Here is a 14,169-nt window from a genome sequence, read left to right on the forward strand (position 1 = left end):
CCAAGGGTTGTTGTCTGTGAGTGTTGGTTGTAATCTTTCGTCGAATCACGAGGGGCAAGACGAAGAGGCAGTTTGTGGACAGGCAAGGGGTCGTGGGGGGGAGCGAGGCAGCATGGTCTGGGTCCGAGCAGGGAGGTCGTGGATCGAGGAGGGCAGTCAGGAATCCGGTTGGATGTCGAAGGAGATGACTCGATCACGGAAGGCAGGGGGGTCACTGTGAATACACAAAGGGACATGAACCAGGGATACACAGAGAGAGAGCAAAGCAAAGGCGAGGAAATCACGGGCAAGGGAATGCCAGACGTGATGCTTACGGGAAGGTCAGCGACATTCTGGCAAAGGTTCCTCGTGTTTGCTGGTCTTTATGCCGCTCCCTTTTCTCAAGTCCAGGTGTGTTGATTATTGATTGAGTACAGGCTCGTTGTTGCGTGGCCGTGCTGCGCTCGGCACGAGCGGCGACGTGTCTGAGCGCGCTGTCAACGGAGGTGCGTCTTGGCGCACTGTCAGCAGAGTCGTCCGTAGCTCTAACTGCCGAGGAAACGCGGGTTCGACTCCGTTTCATGACACCCAGTCCTAGATGGTAGAAATGGGTTGGTCTCTGAATTTTCAAAACGGTTGAAAAATGTGGATGTAGTAACGGTTAGAATTTAAATGGGTATTTTGGAATTCCTGGAATTTTGAGAAAACGGGGAATGTGCACGAAAAGAAAAATGATAGTTTTGTTGTCCAAATTAAGGAGAATGTTTTTCAAGGTGGACAATTAAAAAACGGTTGAAGATAGAGGTGAAAATAGGGCTTTAGAAAACTGGGAAATACATGTTTTGAAATTGGAAAATGGTAGTTTTCGTTGTCCAAGGTGAGTGGAGTGTGTGGATGGTGGAGCGGCTCAAATCAGTTGAGAAATGTGGAAATTGTGCAAATTTGAAAAATGGCCTACTCTTGTTCCATACAAAATTATTTTTTTGGTGAGAGCTCACGATTTTTGGTTGAACCGAACGTTTTGATACTTGATCGGTTCTGATCGGATAAAAACTGTGGACTGTGGAGCGCACCAAACTTTTGCGGCGGCATAATAATAAATCGATTGTTTTCTGGTGTAGAATCTTGTATGTGTGAATGCTTACGCAATTATTGCAAAGTTACAGCATATCGTTGTAACTTTATTGTAATTGTGTGACTTTTCTAAAACATTCACACGTATGGTTTTTCTACACCAAAATTAATCTATTTATTATTCTTCTTCTCTAGATTTTGGTGCACTCTAACTTACACATTTTCCTCCGATTCAAACTGTTCACAGATTTCCCAGAAATCCCAGTTTTCTAGGACATTTTTCCCGTTCAAAAGGAATTAGCCATTTTTCAAACTTCCACCATTTCCTCATTTTTCAACCGATTCAAACCATTCCACCTTCAACATATTTCTTTCATCCTGGACATTCAAAGTTGAAAAAACGGGAATTCCCAGAATTCCCGTTTTTTTCAACCCACTTCAACCGTTCCACTGGCAAAACACTCTTAATCAGGACAAAAACAAAGAAAAATTCCCGGTTTTCCCCAAATCCCTTGAATTCTATCATACCATTTCTCAGTTAAAAATGTTACTACTTCAACATTTCTTGACCGTTTTGAAAAACTCCAACACCAACCATTTTAACTTATTCACAACATTCAAGTCTTTTAACATTTTCCAAAAAGTTACCACTTTTCCTGAAATTCCCAAACTTCCATGAAATTCCATCCGTTCATCCATTTTCTACCGCTTGTCCCTTTTAATGGGGGAGGGGGGGGGGGGGGATCGGTGGGTGCTGGAGCCTATCCCAGTTGCATTCCCACTGAAATAATTGGGACATTTTCCAAAGTTCCACAACTCCCACATTTTTTCTCTGATTTAAACCATTCTAACTCCAAAAATATTCAGCCTGTTCAAAATTGTGTCTTCAACAATTAAAAAAAAAAATCACAAATTTCCAAGAATTCCCAGTTTTCAGGGACATGCTCACCATTCAAAATTAATTGTCCAATTTTTATCTTCCATAATTCTCACATTTTTCAACCTTTTAAAACCATTTTACCTTTAACACATTCCAACTAATACTCTCCCAAGTTCCAAACCAAATTCCGTTTTTCCTGAAAATTCAAACTCTTCAACATTCAAACTATTCCTACATTCATACGACATTCTGTCAGCATTTCAGTTCAACTTCAGCATTGGAGCATTCACACGCAATTCTTTAAGGAATTGCCTCATCTAGTTAACTGTAAAATAACACCTCTGCAGTTACAGTAAATTACAGTAAATGTTACTGTAGAAGTATTGCAGTCAGTTATTTGCTTTGAATTCAGAATAAACATTTTTACAGTGATAAAATGTAGTCCCTGCACAATCTTATCCTGTGGGAATAAAACACCTCAAGAGCTTACCTCCCATCATGCAGTCTGAAGCCATGCAGAGGAAAGAGCTTTCGATGGCGGTGGTGCTGCTGGAGTGGGATTGTGTCCTACATTTAGTGGAGCCACCATCTGGAAGGAGATTGGTAGCTGTAAGCAACAGATAACACTTCGGAAAAATTTGATTATACGGAGGATTGCATGACCCATCGTTTTGGAGGTGAAGCACACTTTGCCACATTTACATATGCAGCTAAAGGCAACCTCTGATTAAACTTTTTTTTTTTTAACTGAGCTGTTAAGGAAATCTCATATTGTGAGTGAAGTCTACGGAGTCTATATCGCTGTATGTTCCCATATGGATACACAATTCCACTAATTGCTAGTCGATCCTTGTCAAAGTATTGTTGTGACAGCAGCCCAGCTGATATCATGCTGCCAGTTTCCCACGTTGCCATTGAATGCTCCATCACAATGCCATTGTTACATATCAGATTGTGGGCATTCATTATTCACATGCAGCCGCCGGCTCTTTTGTCCAAAATCATTCCTCACTCGCTCCGTAAGACCTTTGTGGGCCTGCTGTGGCCCATCTGCCCCCCTGTCTGAAACAACCCCCCCCCATTAGCCCCTTCACAAGGACACACGCAAAATCTCTCCCCACCAGCTGTCCGGCTCGTGTCCTCCATCCAACAGCACCGCCACCCAATGCAGGACAAGGTGCTGGACATGGAGCTCACAAGAGCTGCCTGTCTTTCACCATACAGTGATGATTTTGTTTGCATTCACACTTTATACAACAATAAACATGTTGCATTTCGGCGCTAAATCCCCTTTTTGAAGTAAATGAGGAAAAATAAACGTACATTGTCAGAGGTAGAATTATAGGCACAAAGTTCAAAAGCCAGCATCTGTGATGGTTTGGGGGTGTATTAGTGCCCAAGGCATGGGTAACTTACATATCAGTGAAGGCACAGTTCATGCTGAGAGGTACATACTTATGTTGCCTTCCAAGCGACACATTTTTTCATGGACGCCCCTGCTTATTTCAGCCCCATTCTGCAGGTGTTACAACCTTGTGGCTTCGCAGTAAAAGAGTGCGGGTACTAGACTGGGCTGCCTGTAGTCCAGACCTGTCTCCCATGGAAAATGTGTGGCGAATTATGAAGCGCAAAATACGACAATGGAGACCCCAGACTGTTGAACAACTTAAACTGTATATCAAGCAAGAATGGGAAAAAATTGCACCTGAAAAGCTACAAAAAATTGGTCTACTTAATTCCCAAATGTTTACTCAGTGTTGTTAAAAGGAAAGGCCATGTAACACAGTGGCAAAAATGCCCCTCTGCCAATTTTTTTGCAATCGGTTGCTGCCATTAAATTCTAAGTTAATGACTATTTGCAAAAAATATATATTTTCTCAGTTCAATCATTAAGTATCTTGTCTTTGCAGTCTATATTAGATTGAATATGAGTTGAAAAGGATTTGCAAATCTTTGTATTCTGTTTTTATTTACGAATTACACAATGTGCCAACTTCACTGGTTTTGGGTTTTGTATTTTGCTTTATCATAACCTCTAGTATAGCATCAAACCCAAACTCCATTTGATACATACTATGCACCGGATTCATGTTTAAACTGTAAATTGGGGTGATTCTGATTATTATTAGTTTAAATAACTAATAAGTTATTCTCTGCGCATTGAATCAATCGCAAATGGACAGTTCAGATTGTCTTCTAAAACGTTTTGCCTCTCATCTGTATGAGCAGGCTTCTTAATTAGTTCATGCTCACAAATTTAGGACAGCAGTGGTCTGAGAGGATGGTGCTGGATGAAACATATTGTCCAAAAGGGGTGCTCAAAAAACCTACACAAATAATTAATTGGAAAAAATATATACAAAAAAATAAGAAAAATATTGTTAAAATGTATAAAATTGTACTAATAAAATATGTATATTTGTATTGTACATGTTTTAGAACTAATTATTTTAGTTGCACATCTATGGTAATATTTATGAACATGCTTGGGAAGAGAGCATACACTCGAGATAGCATTCAATGTAAGGAAAAGGAAAATAAAAACAATTTGTAAAAAAAAAAAAAAAATTAAGCATGACTAAAATTGAATATATAGATATAAAAATACATATCAAATAAATGCAAAAATAAAATACAAATGGATATAAAAGTACTTAAATACTTATTAATTGAATAGTAATTCAATAATTACAAAATACATACCATCCATCCATCCATTTTTCTACTGCTTGTCCCTTTTTGGGGTGTGGGGAGCCTACATACTAAAGTACAAAATACAGTACTATGACACAATGAAAGAAACACTGTGTAATGCAGGGGTGTCAAAGTCAATGCCCGCGGGTCGGATTACATATTTATGATATGTGATTAATGTTAGAACCGGCCAGCAGGCCACAGCCGCCTGCTGCTGTTTTGCACGCAGCAATTCTCCATCAACACTCCTGGGTCCCCATTTTCAAAATGGGGTCCCAGGGACCCCATCAAGTCATAAATATGGGGTCCCACGGTACATTTTTGGAGTCCCACTTTTTTTGTAACCGTTTTAAAAACAAATGATAAATATATGCATTATCCTGTTATATCTCACATTCTATATTGTGTTTTGGAAAAAGGTTGCCATGAACATCATTTAATTCATATAAAAAATAACAGAAAAGAAAACACATTGTTATGCATATGTAAATTGATTCAGTTATAAACATTCATTCACTTTCTTCTTTCCTTCATGGATTTAAACTTCACCGCTGCCGGTAGTTTTTTTCTCTATTTTTATTGTAATATTTTCAGAATGTGTTTGTTATATTTTTGGACAGAGTATGATAACGAAAACAATTTTAAGTTGTCTTTATTTTTTTTTACCTTTAATGCCATGCTTTTAATCGTCCGGCCAGCGTGTGCACATATTTTCGTCAATGCGGCCCCTGAGATAAAACTACTTTGACACCCCTGGTGTAATGTATAATACATACACTATAGTCTATGTTGTCATTAAGTGACCCACTCTTTTCCCTTCAAAAAAACACTACCAAGACAGCTTAAGCCGTAATAAAAATGTGTTGGGAAACTACATTTATGGCAAATTCAAATTTAGTCCCATGACCACGTCAACTATATCAAACTTTTTCAACCTTTTTGAGCCAAGGCACATTTTTTTTATTGAAGAAATCCAGAGGCACACCACCAGCATAAAACGTAAAAAAAAAATAAACCCAGCAGCTCATATTGACGATAAAAAGTCATTCTCACAAGTGTTGGATATGAATTTAAACCATAACCAAGCATGCATCACTATAGCTCTTGTCTCATAGTACTGTCACGACCTGTCACATCACACCATGACTTATTTGAAGTTGTTTGGTGTCTTCCTCTGTGTAGTGATTTAGTTCTTGTCTTGCGCTGCTGTTTTGTTGACTTATCCAGTTTTGTTGGTATTTTCCTGTAGCAGTTTCATGTCTTCCTTAAGCGCTATTACCCCGCACCCTTTTTGTTTTAGCAATCAAGACTATTTAAGTTGTCGTTGTCCTCCTTTGTGTGGACATTGTTGATTGTCATGTCATGTTTGAATGTACTTTGTGGACGCCATCTGCTCCACACGCTGTAAGTCTTTGCTGTCCTCCAGCATTTTGTTTTGGTTTACTTTGCAGCCAGTTCAGTTTTAGTTTCGTTTTACATAGCCTTCCCTAAACCTCAATACCCTTTCTCAGGGGCACTCACTCACCTTTTTTTGATTTTTGGTTTGACTAAAGGCCTTAGTGGCCACATGCATGGACAGCACCTTTTAGCTCTTATTTCCAAAATTGTGTACACTACTGAATCGGGGTCTTATGCCGACACATGGACAATTATACTGCTATCTGGTGGTGTCAGAAGAGTATAACATAAAATGGAATTTGGAAAAAAAAGTGTAAAAATAAAAAATTGCATGTCATTACACATGAATTACACGTTTGTGTACTTATGGACTATAAGTACATCACATTAAAAGATGATTTTTAGTTGTTATTCTAATTAGGGTCCAATAAGCCCAAATAGCAAAGAGAAATACAAAAAGCATGTAAACAAACAGCTTGGGCCTTAAAGGCCTACTGAAACCCACTACTAACGACCACGCAGTCTGATAGTTTATATATCAGTGATGAAATATTAACATTGCAACACTTGCCAATACGGCCTTTTTAGTTTACTATATTGCAATTTTAAATTTCCCGTGAGTTTTTTGTTGAAAACGTCGCGGAATGATGACGCTTACGCGTGACGTCACGGACTGTAAGGAAATATTAGCGCTGCACCAAACACAGCTAAAAGTTGTCTGCTTTAATCGCATAATTACACAGTATTTTGGACATCTGTGTTGCTGAATCTTTTGCAATTTGTTCATTTAATAATGGAGACTATAAAGAACAATGCTGTTGGTGGAAAGCGGTGGATTGCAGCTGTCTTTAGCACCGAGACACAGCCGGTTTTTGTTTGTTGTGAAGCTTTAAGCGAACATGTTTTCTCTACATCAACCAGCATGTTTTTGGATGGGGAAATTGTGATTTATATTTTACCGGAGACATCAATTGATTATTCGTCGTCCTGCAGCAGCTGTCAAAAAAGGCAGCTGTGAGCTTGGCTCCTCGGCTTCTCTCTGAGACACTGCGTGTTCACCACAGCCAATCCGACCTGAAGGTATGTCTTTACAATCTTTAAAATCTCACTAAAACACTATTAAAACAATAAGCAGATAAGGGATCTTCCAGAATTAACCTTGTAAATGTGTCTAATTACATCTGAAACGCTCACACTGCTGCCGCCCGGAGCCGTCGCTTTTTTTTTTTTTCTCCTAGTCCTTCACAATCAATATTCTAATTCACAAATCTTTCATCCTCGCTCAAATTAATGGGGAAATTGTCGCTTTCTTGGTCCGAATTGCTTTTACTGCATATTCACATTGCTAAACAATGTGAATATGTGTGGAGCCCTGCAACTCGTGACGTCACGCGCACATACTTCCGGTAAAGGCAGAGCTTTTTTATTAGCGACCACAAGTTGCAAATTTTATCGTGGATGTTCTCTACTAAAACCTTTCAGTAAAAATATGGCAATATCGCGAAATGGTCAAATATGACACATTCTGTAGAATCGACCTGCTATCTCCGTTTAAATAAGAAAATCTCATTTCAGTAGGCCTTTAAAAGGTCAAAGGCCTACTGAAATGAGATTTTCCTTTTAACCTCTTAAAGGCCTACTGAAATTAGATTTTCTTATTCAAACGGGAATAGCAGGTCCATTCAATGTGCGTTACTTGACCATTTCGCGATATTGCCATATTTTTGCTGAAAGGATTTAGTAGAGGACATCCACGATAAAGTTCGCAACTTTCGGTGTTTAGAGAAAAGCCCTGCCTCTACCGGAAGTCGCAGACGATGAAATCATGTGTGAGGGCTCCTCACATATTCACATTATTTTTAATGGGAGCCTCGAAAAAAACTGCTATTCGGACCGAGAAAACGACAATTTCCCCATTAATTTGAGCGAGGATGAAAGATTTGTGTTTGAGGATATTGATAGCGACGGACTAGAAAAAAGAAAAAAAGAAAAAAAAATAACTTAAAAAAAAACGCGATTGCATTGGGACGGATTCCGGTGTTTTTAGAGACATTTACTAGGATAATTCTGGGAAATCCCTTATCTTTCTATTGTGTTGCTAGTGTTTTAGTGATTTAAACGGTACCTGATAGTCGGAAGGGTGTCTCCACGGGTGTCTTGACGCGCAGTGTCTCAGGGGAGTCGACGGCAGCTATGGACAGCACAAGCTCAGCTTTTGTCCGGTAAGAACTGACTTTTTAACCACAATTTTCTCACCGAAACCTGCTGGTTGACATTTGGTAGGGATCCATGTTGGCTTGACCGCGCTGTGATCCATAAGAAAGTTTCACCTCCAGGAATTTTAAACAAGGAATCACTGTGTGTTTGTGTGGCTAAAGGCTAAAGCTTCCCAACTCCATCTTTCTACTGTGACTTCTCCAATATTAATTGAACACATTGCAAAAGATTTAGCAGCACAGATCTCCAAAATGCTGTGTAATTATGCTGTTAAAGCAGACGACTTTTAGCTGTGTGTGTGTGCAGCGCTCATATTTCCTTAAAACCTGTGACATGTTGCGTACACGTCATCATTACACGACGTTTTCAAGACGAAACTCCCGGGAAATTTAAAATTGTAATTTAGTAAACTAAAAAGGCCATATTGGCATGTGTTGCAACGTTAATATTTCATCATTGATCTATAAACTATCAGACTGTGTGGTGGGTAGTAGTGGGTTTCAGTAGGCCTTTAAGCATTAGATATTTTTTTGCCTGCACAGCGCCTCCAGCTGTCGTCAAGTATTACATGGTTACTCTTCTGAGCTTGAGACAGCACCAATACTCAACAATGGCACATTTGCGGATTATAATTACTATTTTGCAAGTAATATTTTTAACCCAAATAGGTGAAATAACATCATCATCCACGGCACACCAGACTGTATCTCACGGAACACTAGCATGCCGCAGCACTGTGGTTGAAACACACTGAACTATATGAAACAAAACATTCTAAGTTATTTCTGCAAAGATGCACCAGCCCTTTGCCTCGTTTTACTTTTCTTTTTCCCTCATATCCGAGACTGAGACTTGTGCCAGTCCCTTTTTGTAATGAGTGTACTTTGTAGAATGAAATTAGTATGTTTATGCAGCAGGTGGAGGGATGGTGGAGCAGCTGAACGGCGAGCAGCAGCAGCAGGAGGAGGGGCGGGCAGAAAGGCAGGCAAGAGGACACAGGCGCCAGGCGGGTGTTCTGCTGCTGTCTGACCGACATTCAGTCGACTTAAGCGGACAGACACGGGAGACGCTGCCCTCCCCTAAGCTACCAGCCACCTTTTGGGGAGAGGGCGAGTAAGCAGGCGGCTTAGCTTACACATTCGCTGGAGGGAAACGGCAGTTTTTAAATGTCTTCCTGCACTTAAAATCAAACTAGTGTTAATTAATTTCGACATTTAAAAATGTCCATATTACCCTTCACGCCTCCGATCGTGAAGAGGCTTCTCGGTTGGAAGAAGGGGGAGCAGAACGGCCAGGAGGAGAAATGGTGCGAAAAGGCTGTGAAAAGTCTGGTGAAGAAGTTGAAGAAGACGGGACAATTAGAGGAGTTGGAAAAGGCCATCACAACACAGAATGTCAACACCGAATGTTTAACGATACCGAGGTAAGCAGCCTGAGCGCTGGCTAAAGCTGAGCTAAGCTAGCAAGCTAACGTGATGTTGACAGCGAGCGCCTGCAGAGTAGTTAGCTGTTAGCTTTAGCATTGCTAATATCACAACATGACAATTCTACAATGTGTTGAATGTACTTGTGTTAAAAATAACACCCAAACATATAGCGAAACCCAATAATAGCGTGCATTGTGAGTACTTCCAAAACATGCCATAACCTACTTTTCACATTTTTGCTTGATTCGGTCGTAATAATTAAACTTACCAAAGCTTTATGGATAACCGTTCAAATGTCAATTTTTCTTTTAGTTTTATTTTTAATATTGAACAACACACTTACATTTATGATTCAGACACAAGTCAATGCACTTTCAACATCAAGGAAAGAAAACACAATTAAATACAGAGAGTAATAATGTTATAAGCACAATACCAATGGCGCGCAATTTGCAAAATGCGCTACCGCATTTTGCTAATTTAATGTCAAATCAAATCAAATCAAATGTTTATTGGATTCATCACTATACAGTGTACATCCACGACTAAACTACTGACTCAACTACTATCAAGTGTGGATTTAGGCCGGGTGGCCTATTTCAGGTTCCAGGTAACCCTACATTATTATATTTTATAAATAGTAAACCAAGTTGTGGTTGTAGTTTAGTCAGTAGTTCTGTCGTGGATGTACACTGTATAGTGGTGAATCCAATAAACATTTGATTTCATTTGATTTGACATTGCGTGCCATTGGTATTGTGCTTACAACAACAATATTATAAAATGTTTAAAAACTGGAAAAAGGGGCTACCTAAATCACTTTCACTGTTTTTAACAAATATATCAATTTAAGGCTTTTTTCAATCTTAATTACTCTCCAATATCCATCCATCCATTTTCTACCGCTTGTCCCTTTTGGGGTCGCGGCGAGTGCTGGAGCCTATCTCAACTGCATTCGGGCGTATTTGATTGACAATTGTCACCCATTCAGGCAATTAGAAAATGTAGGCCCATCCATCCATCCATTTTTACTGCTTATTCCCTTCAAGGTCGCGGGGGGCGCTGGAGCCCATCTCAGCTACAATCGGGCGGAAGGCGGCGTCCACCCTGGACAAGTCGCCACCTCATCACAGGGCCAACACAGATAGACAGACAACATTCACACTCACATTCACACACTAGGGCCAATTTAGTGTTGCCAATCAACTTATCCCTAGGTGCATGTTTTTGGAGGTGGGAGGAAGCCGGAGTACCCGGATGGAACTCACGCAGTCACGGGGAGAACATGTAAACTCCACACAGAAAGATCCCGAGCCCGGGATTGAACCCAGGACTACTCAGGACCTTCGTATTGTGAGGCAGACGCACTAACCCCTCTACCACTGTGCTGCTCTGAAAATGTAGGCCTTACATTCATAAATTGACATTTATGTAGAACTTTTTTGTCTGGAGCATAATTACGTTGACACGTTCAAATATATAATTTTTTGTGATTTGTGATGCTCACTCGATGAGCGTCACACTTTGCAACCTAAAAATCCAAAACGTGAGTGAGTAGAAAACATTTAAGCATTGTTTTCTATATTAATGTATTGTAATGTATATGTAGCAGACATGTGCCTCACAATACAAAAGTCCTGAGTAGTCCTGAGTTCAGTCTCGGGCTCAGGATCTTTCTGTGTAGAGTTTAGTCCTGAGTTCAATCCCGGGCTCGGGATCTTTCTGTGTGGAGTTTGCATGTTCTCTCCGTGACTGCGTGAGTTCCTTCCGGGTACTCCGGCTTCCTCCCACCTCCAAAGACATGCACCTGGGGATAAGTTGATTGGCCACACTAAATTGGCCCTAGTGTGTGAATGTGAGTGTGAATGTCTGTCTATCTGTGTTGGCCCTGCGAGGAGGTGGTGACTTGTCTAGGGTGTACACTGCCTTCCGCCCGAATGCAGCTGAGATAGGCTCCAGCCCCTCCCTGTGACCGCAAAAAGGGACAAGTGGTAGAAAAAGGATTGATGGATGTTGGAGGTGTGACTCGGAGGATGTTGAGACTGGACTTTGGGAATGATGGAATAACAGTGCATCACATGTGTTCACTACAGTATAATGCTGGTGCTAAAAAACTGATGGCAATGTCACCTGGATCAATACGATCACTATCTGACTGACTTTTTTTTATTTCTGCTTATGGGATGATGGCCTATGAACTTTGGAGTGCCCCTCTTGTGACGTCTTCATAATAGTTGCCCAGTTTTTTGGGTGTGAATCAGGGCTGGGCGATATATCGATATACGATATATATCGCGGGTTTGTTTCTGTGCGATATAGAAAATGACGATATCGTAATATTCAAGTAGACGTTCTCACGCAGCTGCGGGCATTACACTCTCCTCGCTATTTCCTGTGTCTCCTCACAGACAAGCAGGCGCACATTCCTACGTCACTTACTGTCACGTCATACATCACATACGTATACGATCTCGCCCAGCGGAGAGGGAGCAGCGTGGCTAACGTTAGCTGTGATGCTAGCGGGTTGTTGCAGAGAAAGAAGGTGCTAATCTCGTAACAAATGAAGGAAGAACTAATTCCCAAGAAAAACAGCAAGGGGCTCATCGTCTGGCGGTGGTTCGGCTTCAAGCGGGAATTTGTCAAATAGAAAACTTTAATTTGTCAACTGTGGGGCACAAGCGTTGCTACCAAAAGTAGCATTACTGCTAATATTAAGCATAATTTGAAAAGTCACCTGCTAATAACTTTACTAAATACAGTGTTGGTCAATTGACTTAGTTGTGATTTCCCTCTCTGCATCAAAGTTTAAAAGTAGCATATATTAGTGCAGTATGAAAAAGAATGTTTTAATGTAGACTCATAGAATCATCATACTGCTGTGATTAAGTGTTCATTCAAGGCTAAGGCAAAATATCGTAATATATATCGTATATTGCGATATGGCCTAAAAATATTGCGGTATTAAAAAAAGGCAATATCGCCCAGCCCTAGTGTGAATGCGCTTTAAACTCCAGGAGGGCGTGGGCCACTGTTTAGATTATGGTTTAATTTCACTGGTTGAGAGGCTGCAGGTTTACAAAGTAGCAGCTGTCTGCTGGATGCATGAGAGGGAATCATTTGTTCTATTCTGCTTCAAACTTGCACTTTCCTTCTCTAGTGTGGTGGAATAGGCCTTGTTTGTCAGCATTTATCCTGAAGCTCAGTCAAAATTCCCCGACAAGAGACATATCAAGTGCAATGTTGGTGTTCAAATATCACCCAGTATTTGGGTGCCTTTTGATTTCTTATTACAAATAAGAAAGACTGTTTCCTAGTATGCAGTGGCATGCAAAAACACCAAGGTGGATACTGTGTGGGGTTACTGCTTTAAAATTAAAATGGCATCCCCAAAATAAACCCCAGAATATTATTACGCACGGACGCGCGCAATTTTTCAGGACTTATACAGATCAGCAGGTGCCAGAAGGTAAGAAAAGTTGCATTTGCATAATATTGCAAAACAAAACGCCAGATAATATGTCTTACTTATTACACACACCATACTAATACTCTTATGTTTAATGTGCCGACAATCCTTCAAACGTTGCGGCTTCATAGCTTACCAAAGTGGTACTAAAACATTTTGATAGAGTTTTGAGTGGTATATGTAATGTTCTATATTTTCAATGAAACATTTAAAATGTTGGTGTTTACTTGAGACATTTTGCCATCATAGTGCAGCCTACACTTATCTCTTATGTTTGACTGCCATTTACTGCTCACAATTATCATTGCACCATGTACCAAATAAAATATTTTGAGGTGGGTAAGCTCAAACAAACTTATTCCTTATACTAGGCACAGCGGCTAATAAGGCGCACTGTCGAGTTTTGAGAAAGAAAAAAAAAAAGATTTTAAGTGCGCCTAATATTCTGGAAAATATGGTAGATTCTTCCAATTCTTGTTGGTTACGTGTTGGAGAAAATGTGCACCTTCGGACAGTTGTTCTCAAACTTTTTTCACCATGTACTACCTCAGAAATAACTTGGCTTTCTAAGTGCCCCCATAATGACCAACATTAAATATACAGTAGTGTAGTAGGTCTAAAAAGACATCGAAATCAAGGCAGAAGCTTTATTTAACAAGTATGTTTACAAACCCCGTTTCCATATGAGTTGGAAAATTGTGTTAGATGTAAATATAAACGGAATACAATGATTTGCAAATCCTTTTCAACCCATATTCAATTGAATGCACTACAAAGACAAGATATGTGATGTTCAAACTCATAAACTTTGAATTTCATGGCTGCAACAATTGCCAAAGTAGTTGGGAAAGGGCATGTTCACCACTGTGTTACATCACCTTTTCTTTTAAAAACACTCAATAAACGTTTGGGAACTGAGGAAACTAAATGTTGAAGCTTTGAAAGTGGAATTCTTTCCCATTCTTGTTGTATGTAGAGCTTCAGTCGTTCAACAATCCGGGGTCTCCGCTGTCGTATTTTACGCTTCATAATGT

At 40.0% G+C, this 14,169-nt stretch overlaps 1 protein-coding gene across 1 annotated transcript in view; it reads left to right on the top strand.

Annotated features, from left to right (window-relative positions):
* The first annotated feature begins 9,191 nt into the window (after window positions 1-9,191).
* Window positions 9,192-14,169, top strand: part of smad3b (SMAD family member 3b) — a 39,965-nt gene continuing 34,987 nt past the window's right edge. Inside the window, exon 1 of the mRNA XM_061917145.1 lies at window positions 9,192-9,665. Coding sequence (XP_061773129.1) covers window positions 9,463-9,665 — 203 coding nt within the window. The 5' untranslated portion in view covers window positions 9,192-9,462. The remainder of the gene's footprint in view (window positions 9,666-14,169) is intronic.

The sequence above is a fragment of the Nerophis ophidion genome, linkage group LG12, assembly GCF_033978795.1.
Source record: "Nerophis ophidion isolate RoL-2023_Sa linkage group LG12, RoL_Noph_v1.0, whole genome shotgun sequence".
NCBI classification, from domain to species: Eukaryota; Metazoa; Chordata; class Actinopteri; order Syngnathiformes; family Syngnathidae; genus Nerophis; species Nerophis ophidion.